Here is a 16,101-nt window from a genome sequence, read left to right on the forward strand (position 1 = left end):
TGCTAACAGAGTATAAAGTGGAAGCTACAGGAAATTTACTGCCTATGGGGGGGGGGGGCATCAGAATACTACAGAGCTTCAGGGGGGGATCAGGTAAATTTTATTGTAACACAACAAAAAACTTCCCCCCCCCCTCCGAAGATAAAAAATGACCGGATCCCCAGGCACTTAGATTCTCATAGCCAGTCCTTCTTCGATTTTTTGATAGTGACACGATGTGACTGAAAATTAAGGAAAATTCTCTTGTAGACTTTCTTGAACAGGACGAAAACAAAATACACCTAAGACATAGTATTCCTGGCTCCATGAGCGGGAAGCATGAAACGACTCCAGGGCTCAGATTGGCTGCCAGAGCATAGAAGAATTCCGAAGAGTTCAACAAAATTATCCCCAGATCTCTCTGTTCTAGAAACTTAAATCATTTCTCGCGTTGGCACATTCTTTTTCGCAACCGTACGAGCCAAGGACAAATCATTCAGTTCTAATCCTAATGTTTACGTCCCCGCAGCGCATTATCCCAAATGCTTTCGTTTGGGAGGAGCCTTATATTTCTGTTGAACTGATTACTTTTAACAATAGTTCTAACATGAAAACCGAATTGATTATTTTTTGTAGTACTTTGAAATTTAAGTCTTTAATTTTCCATGAAATATTTTGAAAGATGCAGGAGTTTTGAGCGAGCGCAATACTCAATAAACTCCTACCTAAAAAAGTATTCGCCATCGACAAATAAGGTACGCCTGAGATGCTTTGTTGTGTATTTAACGATAAAATCACGAGAATAAAGGAAAAGGTCACTAAAATAAAGAAGCTCTCGATTGTTAAACAAATTCTCCTTGTCAGCACCTTATAGGAAATGCTTGGAGAGCAGTATGGAGAATATGCCTACTGATGTTAAGGTGTAAGGTTCAAAGAAGTCACACTTGCAATTTTGGCCCGTCCGTAGCACAAATAGATCTAAGATGGTGCACGTTTTGATGCAGATAGAACATATCCTTGGTAGGAACGCCGCCGATGACGCAAAATTGAAGATCTTTGCACTCCGTCAGCATAGTGGTGTATGCGATGTCGAAACGAGGACTGTGGTCCGACACTGCAATGTCAAGATTCTTTGCCATTACACCAAGAAAGACGTCATCAATATGAATCAATTTCAGCTAAAAAAAAAACGTATAAAAAACAAAAAAATTAGATTTGAAATTATGTGGCATGCGTGGTAACGAAATAAGGTGGCATGAGCGAATACGGGGGGGGGGGAGGGTGGGACCTAGACTTACATTTAGAAAACAAAAAACCCCTCTCCCCCTGGATTCGCCTCTGAGTTGTGGAAATAGATATGCTATTAGGGAAGGTGTAGACACGGAAGGCTAGCAAGTGCGCTGGTTCAAAGCAATCCTGCGCCCTGTGTCGTAATGGATCTGGTCAATGCTATGAGAGTTTTTGTCATTTGATCCGTACAGAACCGCACCGTTAAATTCTCAATAAAAATACCCCACCTTACTTCTACAGTGCATCGCTTGTTATCTGACCGCTAACTATGATGAAAAGAACCCATTTTAGCGAGTTGTCCATTTCTAGGTTTACTACGTACACATGCTTCTCCTATATACGGAGTGAACCTAGAAATCGATAACTCGCTAAAATGGGTTCTTTTCATCATAGTGGGCGGTCAGCCTGAGATTACAAGTGATGCACTGTGGAAGTAAGGTGAGATGTTTTTATTGAGAATTTGACTGTATTTTTTTTTTATTATTCCTAAGAGCGGTCGTAAATATTCCCGTGCAAACTCTCAAAATTTTGCTATGACTCTTACATTTCGCAAGATGATCATCCCACAGTTGGAGCTTGGGCCGCCTGTGTACGTCATTGACCACAAGTTTCACAACAGTTTCCCGTCCGGCCCTTCGCTTTCGTCAATGAGCGCACAGGTCTCTCCGCAACAAATCCTCTAGCATACTTATTCGTTTTATTAATTTAATGAATTCGTCGAAAAAAAAAGGTAATACATGGTAGACAAATTATTTAGAATAAAACTGTGTTGTGACGAAGGAAAGGATGAGCTTGACAACGCTTTTGTGCCACTTTTGTCATACTTACAAATTCTTCTGTCCTTAGAAACGATGTGTCAACAGTAACACAAAGAAATCATAAAAATTCGAGGGAGAATGATAGATTACCTCCGAGGCAGTGTGCACCATTTTTTCAGCAACATCCCGCGAGAGGATGACACCAACTCCTGACACGTAACTTGGAAGGAGATCATCGGACCATTGGTCTTCTGGGATGAAGTAAGGACTGAGAGGGTTTCTAATCACTTTCACTCCACCAGAGGACAAGGTGTGGCGATGCCCTATATACAAACCTTCCCTATGCTTTAACTCACTGTCACTGCCTAATGAATGCAGCCATCCAATGGTCTCTTGAACGTTAACGAAAGACTCGGCGTTGACTCTCAATACGTACTGTGGGTCACATATCGTGGTGGCCCATTTAAGCCCCAAAAGGGTCTTCACCGTGTGGAGCTCATTTATTTGCGCATAAGTGTCCATGAAATTACCGCGTATAATATCATCGTAACGTTGCGATTCCTCTTCGACTCTTTCGTCGTTTATTTCGTCGCTTCCGATCACGAAGAAAACTTGAAACTGTTCATAGGTAGAGTTCGAATTAAAACGTTTCACTTCCGATATGGTTTTACCCCAAGAAGATCTCACAGCCTTTCGCGCTTCGAAATCCTTGCTGGAGCAGACAATGATTATAATAAGAAAGGTGTCTTTATTGCAGGTGGAAGGAGTAAGAACTACTGCTGTTCTGTTTAACAACGGTGGGTAGGGGGGTAAGGTTGGTTTCGGAGCTGTCGTAACTGGCTGATCATTTTCCTCGTGAGTATTCACAGTCTCTGGCGGGTGGAAAAGTTCCGGCTTAGTAGTTTCCAGGTTGAAAATTGACGGAGAAGGATCGTTTAACACAGCTTCCAATGCTTCATTCGTTTCCAGCCTTATGGGTAAATCGTCATACGAACATAAAAAATGGGTAACAACACATCCAAGGGTAAAAGATGCTACGGAAATCGCAAGCGATCTACTCCCTCTGAATCGCATCTCTTTGTTCCTCGACACAACGTAGAAAACTTTTCTTCCAAATGAAACAGTTTTCTGCAAGAGGCTCTGAGTCTTTCGTGAGAAGGTCGCTGGTAACATTTAGCATAAAATTATTTGGTAAACGTTTTCCAACGTGTGGCCATGTCTTCCGAAGCCAACATCGTACAGACTGCAATGTTTTTGACATGAACACGCGTGGAGATTGTAATCGTTGTCCACTTATAAGAATAAATAAAACGGCATAAAAGAGCGAGGATTTGTTTAGGTTGCCTTGGAAACGTGAAGCTCCTTGACAGGAATGTAAGTCGTTTAATTTAATACAAAAACAGTCTTTGGATCCGAAGTTTACTTCCCCTGAGTAATGAATGCTAGGTGTGGATGAAAAATGAATATTTGATTTCTAGGTTTGAAAACTTCGTAATATTGAATAACATCAGGAGCCCATTATGGGCTCCTGATAACAGTGATGCCAATGGAAAATTGATAAACTGACTTCTTTGTAATAGCTTCCTAACTCTTTTTTAGGCAAAGAGCTTCATAGAAAGTTCTAAAATGGTGCTAACGAGGCGGTCAGTGTGACTCCTTCAGTTTGTTTTAACTTCTTGACAAAGGCATACGGCAAATGTCGGGTTTACCGATTTCAATTTGATGAGATGGGGAGGGTTTTAAAACATTTCTGTGAGATTTGTTTTTTGTCCAGTTCCAGTTCACTATTAGTATGTTCTTCGAGCTTGTTATTAATTTACCTATCACCGGATAATATTGCTTCGCAAAAGGAGATAGTTTTTATAATAATCCACTGCATATTTTTTTCTCGGACGCAGCTGATTACATCATGTGATCAAATTTGCTCCACTAAAACTGGGGGGATACCCGTGGATATACCCCAAGTTATATTCGACCCAATTTTCAAACATTACGTCTTCACTGATAAAAAGAGTTTGTTTGAAATTTAATTCAAGACGAATAAGAGTTTAGCTATAGTCACAAAAGAAGGGACAAGATTTTTATCTTCTTTCAGTGCTACCAGAGAACAATGGAAACTAAACATCTCTCTCAAGAGGCTGTTCGTAACGTTTCAACCGTGTGTTGAAAAAATACTTGAAGAGTAATAAACACAATAGCCTCAATTTGGCACAGAGATATGCTCGTAAATTTGTCGAAGACCACAGTTTTCCTCGAACTTCGTTATCGGAAAACCGTTCGCATCTCGGAACATTCAATGTCCACAGACAAATATCCGTGCATATTTTCGCGCTAAATGGAGGTTATTGTATATTAACGTACTGTTTAGTGGTGTAGTTCTTTCGAATAATTTCTCATCTACGGGGTGCTTCAATTGGAAGGTGCTTATGTACTCTCTTAAATCAAAACTCGAAGTTTGACGGTAATCTTTCCAAATGAATTAGTATGACCTTTATTTTCGGTGTAAGCTGTTAATTATTGACCCGGGCAACCAGTTGATTTACCAGTTTTTTTTTTTTTTTATATATATATAATAGGCTACCCCTTGACTTACTGGTTTGTAAGGTTCTCTGTAACTCCTCTAGGCTGGGACAACTTTGTCACTACAGCCTTACGACAGCCTTAGGCTCGGCCTCTGCTTTTCAACGTTTGCATATGCGCAGACGTTTGACCGCTCTATTGTTCATACAAGCGAAGTCTGGGTAAGCGACTGTTTCAGCCTTAACCGGGTTGATATCTTTCGGCGCTTTCCTCATGGAAAGAAATGCTGACGAAAGAATCGAAAAGAGTAGATAATGAAAGAGTGATTTATGGGGCAGTCCCATATTACAATACATCAATACCTTCAGTGCTGATGAGTCTAAAGGTTAAGAACATTATGTAAACGAAATCAATGCTAGCCGGGCAGGATATCCCACACCGCGAAGTTGTAATTTTATGTTTTATTTTTTGTGTATCCATCAGATTTTTTTTTCCTTTTTAAATGACCCTGGAAAGATTTAACCTTTTCGTTTTTGCGTCGGTTCTCAAATTCTGACACCAGACATTCCATCTATTATAGTTCCATACGAGATAAAAATACAATTTGCGGTATTAGTCCTCTTGAAGCTTTACAGACTATAAACTGACTTAATCAACTGACGGAAACGGCATTCCCGGGGTAGCAGAGCGGTGAGCGATGAAATAAATTAGCTTAGCGAATCGAAAGTTGAAAATTTTGTGGTACATTTCAAAATGATCCGGACTGACCTCTGAAACACGAAGTCGTTTGCTTTGCTTCTTAATTCATGAGATAATACAGAAAATTGCTCTGTACAGTATCCCAGGAAACTGAAATATTGATGAATTGCAGGATATTTTTGGAACACTCACCTGCCTCTTAGTAGATTTTGTGCGTCAGTAAAATCATTAAAAATGTATGCGTGGCGCAATAAATTTTGGGTCCGAATATAAATAGCTGGCGTTCGAAATCGAAAGTTTCTACGTCCACGACGACAGTCGCATTGAATTCGCAACGAAAAAAAAAAGCGAAAAAAAAAAAAAAAAAAAAGGGGGAGCAAAGCGGAAATTGAGGGCATGGGGAAATTATCTTTACATTGATTGGCTGTCGTAGGCGGAAGTGTGTCCGAGATCTCAAGCCTTCCTTGCTGGCCGACTAGACAACCACATTGTAACCTTTCAGGTAAAATTTCCTCACAACCCCCGTACTACATTATACATCATTATACATTCAGTTCTTGGATAGAGAAAACAATGACAACAACAATACATTGCCATTGGGAAAAGAGGTAATTTAGTGTTAACAACTGAGTTGAAAACGTAAATTAGCCACCGTAAAGGGTAAAAAAGCTGACGTTTCGAGCGTTAGCCCTTCGTCAGAGCGATTGGATCCAATTGCTCTGACGAAGGGCTAACGCTCGAAACGTCAGCTTTTTTACCCTTTACGGTGGCTAATTTACGTTTTCAACTCAGTTGTTAACACCTGAAATTACCTGCTATACTCTCCCACCGACGCAGCACCACAGTTTCTTTAGAAACTTACTCCTTTATTCAACAGTGAAAACAGATTTGTTTTTCAATAGTATGGGGCTGTGCGAAAATTTATCGCCTTTCATTCTTCAACGCTTCAGAAACTGAAAGTCGTTCTCTAGCACTTCCCTTACAGACCTGATAGCGCTACATCCGGTCTGAATCATTCGACAAAAGAATTTCTATCAGTTCCGTCAGGAAATATTTACAGTTTCAGAGTTTCAGAAAGATACGGGTTTATTATAGCCCTTGGGTAAGGGGGTTTGTTTCTAAAACGAAATTTGCAGCTGCGAAGGATTTTTAGTGAAATTTGGCAGAACTTAAAATTTATGCATATATAATATTTACAGTACAATGCTGCGAGACATATCAAACGCTTTGTAAGACACCTTCAAACATTTGTGTTAGTGGAGTAGACTTTTTTTCTTAACTATGAAACTACCATTAAGAAAAAGTCCTATTGTCTTAGAGAATTTTGAAGAATACCAGTAACTTCGCCCAAATGAAATACTGACACGTTCCACACGGAAAGCGGCACATCAAAGCACCCACTTTCCCTGTTAGTATGCACTGAAAGAAAGGTTAAAGGTTTAATTTCTGGTTTCCGATCTGCTTGGTTACACCGGATTGTCAACAATCGGTATCAATTCGTGCTGCAGTGGGCGATCGTTACGGTTATTGAAATATTTCCTTGTTTACCCTCGAATCGCTGACGAATTCCAAATTTTCGCGGTTTAATTCGTAAGAAACTTGTTTTTCATTTGAACTTGTACTGTATAAACAAAGAAAAAAAGGGGAAAAGAACTGGTTTTTCAACGAGAATTAATTTCGCTTCTGAGAAGTTATTTATGGATCGATTTTTCGCGGCTGTGTGTACGTGAGGTACTGCACAAGGGGGTTACGTCATTGACATTTGACCATAGCAACAGGGAGATAAAATTTCAGAGAAAGCGTTTGTTCTAAATTTATCAGCCAATCAGATGGAAGCATTTTGTATTCCTTTCTAACCAATAAAGGAAACAGACTTTACGCTAACCATCTAAAACAGGGCTGAAGCGACAGAGTCGTAGTTCGGACTGCTCCTATTGAATCGACGTTATTTATCTCGCAAACCCTTTTAAGATGGCACCCGCTGAAGTCAGTCATACACCGAACCTCTCCACAAATAGAAGAATGAAAACTCAAGACGAAAAATACGCTCACGATCTTGCCTGCGACTATATTTACTTCCACAAATTGGGAATGGAGTCGCACAAAGCTAACACAAGAGTTGCTGCAATTTTGCGGAGAGTTGGTGGAGAAGTGGAGAGAAGGCATGAAGTTTTATTGAAAAATATGTGCGAAAGGCTACATCTTAGAACAGCTAATGTTGAAGACACTTTTAGAGGCGTCGCGGAGGAAATTTTCAGCACAGAAATCAATTGGGGACGTATCGTAGTTTTGTACTGCTTTGCCGCTGAAGTTGCTGTATTTTGCAGCCAAAACGACATTAATATCGTCGACGATATTGTAAGATGGCTTGCTGAATATGTCAGCGAGAGAAAACTCAATGAATGGATCAGGAAATCTGGAGGATGGGTTAGTGAAAAGCTTTTAATATATGAGAGTCTTATTCGCGTAAATTTACGTTTATGCTAAACCTTGTTCGTTGCCACATCAATCGATTCTCGACACGATGAAAAAAAGGTAACAAGTAGTTTTTCGGTTTCCTCCTTTTTCCCATCCTGTATAAACTCAAAATGGTTAACGGGAAGTTTTGCTATAGTGAAACGGGAAGAAAATTTTGGTAAATTTCGGTTTTTTCCCACGGGAAGTTTCAATGGAAGCCCAAAGTGACTGGAAATGTTTGAATTATTTATAAAGGGCAGCTGGTTCTGGAAGCCCTTAGAGATAGAGTCATCTTAGGTTTAAAATCATTCGAGGAATGTTTGCAGGAAATATTTTCAGAAAAAGGCGATTATTTCAGGGTTTTGAGACTATCATGCTCTCTTTTGTAAATCCTCATTCAACACGAAACTAAGTTACGTGCAATTATTTCGAGTTAGTGAAAGTTTTGAATATTTATATTCCCTACGCCTTTTTACCGCAACTTCGTTGTAAGATTTTGTCGCTGATAAGCCGAACTGAATGGCAAAAGAAGATTATTGATAGCGGCCCGATCGAAATATAAAAGTTCCCTTTCTTGCCAGAAACGATGGAACCACTTTTTTGGTCTTATATCACGCGATGATCGCTGCTTCCGTTGTTCGTCACGTTGACTTTGCCCAGTCACGTTGATGGCCTTTGTTCTGTAGTTCAGATCTCTTACGAAGTACCTAGATTAAGTACTGAAAGCCAAAATAGACAGAAAAACAGCGATTCAGTATTTTTTCACTAGCCTTTGAAGTATTAAAACCGTTTATTTTCTTCAGCGGGGTGTAACCATTCTTCACATACTTTTTTCAAGGGGCTTTTGTATTGAGCTTGTGAACAATGTAAATGTTTTCCGAGAATTAGCGGACGCTCTCTTTGAATTATTCCCAAGAGGAAAAAATTGAAATTCCTAAACAGTTTTGGATTAGATGCAGCTTTTCATAAGCTTGATCTTCTGTGGTTGATAGTTATATTTCATTTTTCTGCTTCCTTATACTTCCAAACTCATGAAAAAGTGGCAAAAAATCCACTGCTTTGAGGGACTCTGTTCTTATTTACTTACAGTCAAAGCACATTATAGGGCAAATTTTTTCCTTTTGAAACCTGTCTAATCCTGTCTTTGGCAAATTCTATAGCTTTTTTTTATTTTTAGCGATAAAGTCTATCATTGTTTGCTAACAAGCTTTTAACATTTTTTTCATATCAATAGGATGCATTTTGTGAGCAGTTTAAAGATGTCAAAGCAGAGAGTGAGAAATTTTGGTGGAACAGTATTCTTTACACAACGCTGGGTCTTGGAACCCTGGCTGCAATGTTGTATGTGAAGAGCTAGACTCAGCTGTGATGTAAAGTTCAAAACAACAGTTATGCCTCATTCCAGGTCAGGATATCTATGGTACCAATATGCATGGGCTTGCGATTTGCTCCCTGAAAAGCAGAGGTGAATTGGAGGCTGCAAGAACCATAGTTGGTCAACTTAGGATTGTCAAATATCACAACAGACAGAAACATACTAGTCAAGATTACAACCATGTTAGTAATCTATGTTTGAACTGGTTCCTCTGCAGTGGAACTGTGGGAGTCAGAAAGAAACAGAGAACATTGAATTAAACCAAAAACATCGACAAAGGGCTTGATCTAATCAGCCTGCAAGAAAAATGTTGTGTGGACGTGTATTTTAGGTCAAAGATTTTTTCAGAAACAATTTCTATATTTTACCTAGCTCCAGTTATGGTTAGTTTTTTTTTAATAATTCTAGTTATATCAATTTGGGTAATTATGAACACTTAACAATACTTAACAATATCTTGATCTAGTTAGAGGAGTTGATAAACAATATTTATGATATGACCCTAATTTCATTTTTTCCAATTTGAAGTTAATAATTTTAACTTTTATCTTACAGATAAAATTAAAGTATCCATGTTAATGGAGAATTTTATTGAATTAAATATGTTGATCTTTGTTTAAGAAACAGCCTTAGTGTTTGCTCATACAAAATTTTGGCTTTTTGCCTGTGGAATTGTTTTCCAACTTGGATAAAGTTTGTTTAAGGTGGCTTTTTGCGTTAAAATATATTCTCCGAGTGTGTTCCACTGGCAGTTTAATGAGAACCAGGGGGAAAACTTATTTTGAAGGGATGAAAGTGTCTTTAGAAAATGATAAGAAAGCATGATAAGGTTACAAATTTGTTTCAAGAAGTCCAAGAAAGGGCGAAACAAGAATAGACCTGAAATCATTGCAGAATGAGAGGAGATGAATGATCTCTCAAGGCCATTGTTTGAACCGATAAACGGATGATTTCATGTTATGTAACATGCGGGCATTTTGTCAGTACCTCCTCTTGCCAAATTTCTCAGATTTTCATCCATTTAAGGTCATTTTTTATTTCCAATGCATTACTTCATTTGCATAAGAACAATAGCCCTATATCACTGCCTTATACAGTTTTTCCGGAAACTATCTGTTGCTGGAGGGGATGTATATGGCAGATTTGAGAGTGGATAGAGGAATTGTAATAAGCTTTAATTTTACGGCGTCCTCGTAAAGGAATTTAAGAACTGTAAAAGTGTGCGGCGCAATTGGAGGCCTTGTAAACAAATCCCGTAGGACAGGCGTGACCTTTTTGCATTTTTTTAACGATCGGAGACGAGGAAAGCACAAGAGAATGATCTTCTTGGTCTCCTGAAAAACGCCCTCATTCAAGTTTGGTCTACAAGCAGTTGTCACGATGCACGAGGGCTACAACCGGAAGTGTCACCTCGAACCGCGGGTTTTCTATGGTCGTAAAAATTGTTTACAACGTTAGGGATGTTTGGATAGCCTACTTAAGCGTCTCATGCGGAGGGAAGGTGAAAAATAACTCTCTCTTCCACCAAAATAAGCTGTTTTAGCAACGAAAACTGTGTTTACACGTGGAGAGCTCGTGAAATTTCACTGTCACGTTTAATTTTAACCTGCGTGGTATCACGGACATCACGTGCGTATTAAACTCGATACGAACACTTGAAACTTTGTTCGTTGAGCTTGCGAGCTTGCCGTCCAACTGAACTTTGGTTGTTTACATAATTGAAACATTGCAACGGTGGAAATCCTGTGCATACGGCTGATTTCTCATCTAAGTTAGGAACGATGATTTAACACGCAAAAACCGCCTACCAGCCTTCACCCTCCGTGACCTTCTCTACTGTCGTAGTTAAATCCTGCACGTAATTGTTTTTGTATCTTATTACAGGGAACTTCTTGCAACACTCAAATGAAACCATTTTGATTGTTTTTAGTTCGCCTCACTCCACTAACTTCCTCTCAAATTTTATTTTCCAGCTGAGTCGATCGTGATCTTTGCAAGCACAATATTCTCGACAAGGGACGCTGATTGAGCTGTATCACTCAAAGTAATAAATTATTTGGTCTTGCGGGGATTACAAAACGACCCCCTGACCGAAATACTTCTCCCACATGCGGCATTTATACACAAGGGCACTCATATGGGTCAAGCAAATGGATGAGTCAAGACGTTATCTGCTATTAAACCTTTTAACTCCCAGATCTTTTAAGTAATACACCTCACTGTCGCCATACCAATTCTTGTGATGTTAGTTTGGAAAATTTGGTATTGGATCAACCAATAATTCCTTAATAGATATTTTTCTTTCCTCTGATCACTTGAATTCATGATATTGTATTGACATTGTGAGGGGAAATTCTGTCTTGGTCACTCATGGGAATTAACGGTTAAAATATTTACTGAAGGTTTGGTAGAAAACAGTTAGCAGCTAGACTTTGACACCAGGGTCAGAACTAAAAGGTTTCAGCATGCTAGGAACAGGGAAATGTCTTGCACAAATAGAACGTGATGCGCTAACTTATCACATGACTTACTTTCAACGCGATTCAGCGGAACTTGTTCAAAACACGTCACCTCCAATGTTCAACTATGTGGTTCATTCAATCTAAATCTCTTTTTACTCGTGATATATAAATTATTTGTAAACGATGCTTTTGCTCGTGATTCTCTTGTTTTTTAGAAATAAAAGACCCTAACACTGTCAACAGTACATTTTCGATTTGGGAACATGGTTACCCTTTGACTTCCCAGACGTTCTCGAGCATTTTCCGAAGATTACCGAACGAATATTTTTATGGTTCGATCACCCTTAGGATGATGATCGAGCATGCCTAACGATCTTGATAAAACCTGATAAGTGATTCTAAAATTCCTGATTCTTTTTCAAAACACGTCATAACATGGGTGCACCAGGAAAATGCCTTTTTTTTCCCGCCGGAAATGACCACTGATTGTTCATTCTCCCCTTTCCCTGTTAAACGTTTCCTTATGAATTAGTTACGAGAAGGTGGTGTTAGATCAAGATGACAACCTTTATCTGATGAGATTCTGGTAGATTTGAGTAATTTCATTGCACACCTGTTAACTGGATGATGTATGGGAGAAGTTACACGTTAATCACCTCTGGTAGTTAAAGGGGTCAGGGTTGCATCGTAGTGTTCAATATAGATTTTCCTCTGTTACTAAAAGAGATTAGCTTCGCCTACCCACGGAAGGACAAATTCGAGCGAAAAAATGAAAACGCATCCTTTGGGCCAAAGTTTGGGCAAAGGTTACGAAAGTGTTTAAAGCTGGTGTTTTGTTGGTATCTATTATCTCTCCATCGAAAACTTATCCGTCTATCACAGCATACGAATTTTAATCAGAACTACGAACGAGTTCAAGATTACCCTGTAGGAACATTCAAGAAATTGTTGGGTATTAAAAATGTCACTTTCCATTGACAGTTTTAGTGAACGAATCCGTTCCTAGATTCCTAGGCAGATGAAAAGTACACAAAGTTATTTACAAATCAAATGCTCGTTCTCCTGGAACACATACGAGAGAAAACTGGTACTTTGCATCCAGTGGTCATGTATTGTTGTCATTTCTATTTCCAGCCGCTTGCATACAGAATTTCAATTGCATCACAAAGAAAAGACGCTTAATATAAATATAATCGCTTTGTACGTGCAGACATCACGTGAAAATTGCGCAAGATACCTCGCCACAGGCAGCTGACCCCTTGCAGATTTTTGTTTCCTCTGTAACGGCAACGATTCATCAACCGGGTTTGAGGGGAGGGGGGGGGGGGGAGAGGCGGATATTTCAAAAGTGTTACAACCTTGAAAATATATGATAAATACATATATCTTTCGTTTTCCTATCAAAAAGTGACTCTTTCGGTGAGAAAGTAAAAGGTCTATAAATTTAATTTACATTTTCAAATTAGCAACGTTTTTGGAAACGGGTGTATATATCTTTCTCTCTATGTATATACATATATATATATATGTATATATATAAGTATGTATGTATTCTTTGATTGAAAAAAGTAACTCTTCTTCGTAATCGCTAACTGAATAAAAGAGTGCGTTATTTCCACGTGACTTTTTACAGACACTGATTGGCTGGTTGGTATGTGCAACTCGCGGTCACGCGCGTTACGTTCCATTCACTCCAATCTGGGCTTTGTAATATTATAACACGTTACAATCACGAGATCTTTAGTGAGATTTACCACCTCTTTGTTGGTTTCAAGATCCCTGGAAGTACGTTCTCTCGTGGCGTAGAGTTTTGGAAAGTCATCAGGACCTGCAGATCGTGATGCAGCAGGACATCATCAAGGGGATTGCGATTGCCATTTTGTTCGTGTTTACCGTCTTTGCCGGTTTGGTGCCATTGAAAATTCGTCCGGGGTCAGGGACCGCCAGCGTACGGCAGCGAATCCTCAGTTACTGTAACTGCTTCGCTGGGGGAGTATTTTTTGCGACATGTTTGTTAGATTTGCTGCCGATGATCCGAGAAAAGTATGAAGAAGCGTTTCATCTGGCTGGTATCCATCCGGTATTTCCCGTTGCAGAGTTCACGACATGTATGGGTTTCTTTCTCATCTTGACTGTAGAACAGATCGTTCACTCTTGCCATGGTTCTTCCTTGCTACACGTAATGCATGGCGACCACACAACGAAACAGCCCCTTTTGAATAATACTCCAGATGATGGTTTCTATTCGGGTAGCGAAAGGAAAACACGAAAGAAAAACAAACACGGAGAGTCGAGTTTGAGAACTTACATATTAATCGTCGCCTTATCGTTGCACTCAGTATTCGAAGGACTAGCACTGGGTTTGATCACAGATGTCGAGCGCCTGGTACAAATCGCCGGAGCCATCGTGATACACAAATCGATCATTGCGTTTTCGTTAGGTGTGAACTTAGTGCATCACGAAATGCCAACAAAAACCGTCGTCAAATCATCTGTACTGTTTGCAGTCATGGGCCCGATTGGCATTGCAATTGGAATTGCGGTGCTACACAACTCTACTGAATTTACAAGCAGTCTCTACTCAGGCATTTTACAAGGAATTGCAAATGGAACTTTTTTATTCGTGACATTCTTTGAAATCTTCCAGCGAGAGCTGTCAGAGCCTGGCAGTCGTCTTCTCAAGGTACTAGCTATAATCGTTGGTTATTCTGTGGTGACGGGCTTGCTGTATTATTCAAATATTCTGGAACACAGCGAAACGGACGTAGAGGTGAATCAAAAATGAACAACAAATGCGACTGTTCTACCAAATGTTGGATCTTAAGTTGTGTTAAGAGCCGCAAAACACTACTACAGAAATGCTCTATCTTTTCCCATAAGGAATGGTATAATGTCGTAACTATTTGATTTCAGAATTATTAGCCTTCCATAAATTTTAGAAATAGAAAAGTGAACTTTCATGAATACACCAGGAGAGATCAGAGGACATTGGAAACAATACCCTCATCTACCCTCTCCATGTTTAATAATTATTGTATAGTACAAAGACCATAGAACAGAGACTATATGATGAAAGACTTGATTGTATCTGTGCAATAAAATTGCATTTTATCAAATCTTGGTTATTTAATCCAGCTGGCCTAATTGTTACAAGCACATGTCAGTGAAAGAGTTAATGACCATTTTCAGTAACTCTGAAAACAAGACTTCAAACATTGTATCTTAATGTTATGTAATTATCTAAACTCCTCTTTGATTATGGACAATGAGGGCTAAAGCTATCTTGTGAAGGATGTATTTTTGAATGTTTGATAATGATTGTTATGCAGCATTCCAGGCAACAAAATGTGAGGTGTCCATGATAAATTCATCACACTTGCCAAATATTTTTTAAGAGAAATCTTTAGTTTTCCCCTCCAGTTATTATAGATAAACCTTGTTTTTAAGTTGTTAACACAAAGCTTATGAATTCTTTCATGTTGCTTTGGTTTACATGTAATCACAATTTTGCTCTCTTAGTTCTTAGTTCAAGATTGATAATATATTACTAGAGCTGCATGCTGATATCATTGTATCAGAAAACTGCATAGACAAGACTAAACAACACTAGTTTGTCTCTGTGTTTAGATACAATCATTTCTTATGATAATGGTTTCAAAGATTATACACACAAAACTTATTTTTAACTGAGGAATCTGATGATAATCTGTAATTAAGAGTATCTAAATTTATTATTTGTGAAAAGCAATGGTGACGATGGTTCAATAAAAAAAAGAGAACAAGCCTTGATCCTTGGGGGTTGATGTTCTTGGAATTTGTCTTGATAGTAAACTGTTGAGGTAGCACTGCAGACTGGAAAAAAATGAAGATTTTTTATTTTGTCTTTGTACCAATTTGAGGGAAATTTCTTGTAAGTCAATTTTAATTTACTATGGCTTGTAATTGATGTAAAAATTTCGACCTGTTTTCTTGTTCAGTGAGATGGAAATCTGAAACCATTTGTGACTTGGACACTTGCTTTCTCACATACACGAGTCTATTTTCATATGTTCATTTTTGGGGTTGTTGTTACCTCTTTCTGAAAATGTCTCCTTAGTTGAAAAAGGCAAAACTCCAACCATTTTCAAGCAAAAGGTACTGAGAAAGAGAACTTCAATTACAGAAAGTCACTTGAGTAAACACTTAATTCTTTAAGTTGTTGGTAAAGAAGTTAGTACTGAAAATTAATATTTAGATCTCATGAATGAAAGGGTGAACTCAATGTAGAGTGCTAAACTGCCATACTGTCACTTGGTAAAAGTAAAGCCTTTATACAGGCCCAAGTGGCCCATGGGGCTGGTGCTTAACTCTGGTTTCCTTAGCATGAAGCGGCTAGGAGTATTGCTACTCCCCCCTGGATGGAATGCTAGTCCATTGCAGGGTTACCCCCAGCATTTTTGCTGGTACCCATTTGTACACCTGGGTGAAGAGAAGCACTGTGAGAGTAAAGCATCTTGCCTAAGAACACAACACAATGACCCTGGCCAGGGCTCGAACCCAGACCATTCAATCCGCAACCAAG

General features: G+C 39.0%; 3 protein-coding genes and 1 long non-coding RNA gene across 4 annotated transcripts; 3 read left to right on the top strand and 1 right to left on the bottom strand.

Annotated features, from left to right (window-relative positions):
* Positions 1 to 83: 83 nt before the first annotated feature.
* Positions 84 to 5,611, bottom strand: LOC113675701 (lactosylceramide 1,3-N-acetyl-beta-D-glucosaminyltransferase B). The gene is made up of 2 exons (XM_027192294.2): positions 2,178 to 5,611; positions 84 to 1,157 (listed from the first exon to the last, which is right to left on the bottom strand). The coding sequence occupies exons 1-2, from the start codon at positions 3,198 to 3,200 to the stop codon at positions 918 to 920; spliced, it is 1,263 nt and encodes a 420-aa protein (XP_027048095.2). The 5' UTR covers positions 3,201 to 5,611; the 3' UTR covers positions 84 to 917.
* A 1,525-nt stretch (positions 5,612 to 7,136) lies between these two features.
* Positions 7,137 to 9,702, top strand: LOC113675715 (apoptosis regulator Bcl-2). The gene is made up of 2 exons (XM_027192308.2): positions 7,137 to 7,673; positions 8,938 to 9,702. The coding sequence occupies exons 1-2, from the start codon at positions 7,218 to 7,220 to the stop codon at positions 9,058 to 9,060; spliced, it is 579 nt and encodes a 192-aa protein (XP_027048109.2). The 5' UTR covers positions 7,137 to 7,217; the 3' UTR covers positions 9,061 to 9,702.
* A 494-nt stretch (positions 9,703 to 10,196) lies between these two features.
* Positions 10,197 to 11,780, top strand: LOC113675717 (uncharacterized). Its single transcript, XR_016185735.1, has 2 exons — positions 10,197 to 10,579; positions 11,052 to 11,780. It is a non-coding gene; the product is annotated as an uncharacterized LOC113675717 (long non-coding RNA).
* Positions 11,781 to 12,877: 1,097 nt separating this feature from the next.
* Positions 12,878 to 15,329, top strand: LOC113675725 (zinc transporter ZIP1). Its single transcript, XM_027192318.2, has one exon. The coding sequence runs from the start codon at positions 13,381 to 13,383 to the stop codon at positions 14,323 to 14,325; it is 945 nt and encodes a 314-aa protein (XP_027048119.2). The 5' UTR covers positions 12,878 to 13,380; the 3' UTR covers positions 14,326 to 15,329.
* Positions 15,330 to 16,101: the final 772 nt, after the last annotated feature.

This window comes from Pocillopora damicornis, chromosome 4 (assembly GCF_964200805.1).
Source record: "Pocillopora damicornis chromosome 4, jaPocDami1.2, whole genome shotgun sequence".
Classification (NCBI taxonomy): Eukaryota; Metazoa; Cnidaria; class Anthozoa; order Scleractinia; family Pocilloporidae; genus Pocillopora; species Pocillopora damicornis.

Excerpts from the sequence above, each read along its gene's own strand:
- LOC113675701 (XM_027192294.2), bottom strand. The coding sequence starts at position 3,200 with ATGTTACCAGCGACCTTCTCACGAAAGACTCAGAGCCTCTTGCAGAAA. Across the intron at positions 1,158-2,177 it reads TGGTGCACACTGCCTCGGAG|CTGAAATTGATTCATATTGA; the intron begins GTAATCTATCAT and ends TTTTTTTTTTAG.
- LOC113675725 (XM_027192318.2), top strand. The coding sequence starts at position 13,381 with ATGCAGCAGGACATCATCAAGGGGATTGCGATTGCCATTTTGTTCGTG.
- LOC113675715 (XM_027192308.2), top strand. The coding sequence starts at position 7,218 with ATGGCACCCGCTGAAGTCAGTCATACACCGAACCTCTCCACAAATAGA. Across the intron at positions 7,674-8,937 it reads TCAGGAAATCTGGAGGATGG|GATGCATTTTGTGAGCAGTT; the intron begins GTTAGTGAAAAG and ends TCATATCAATAG.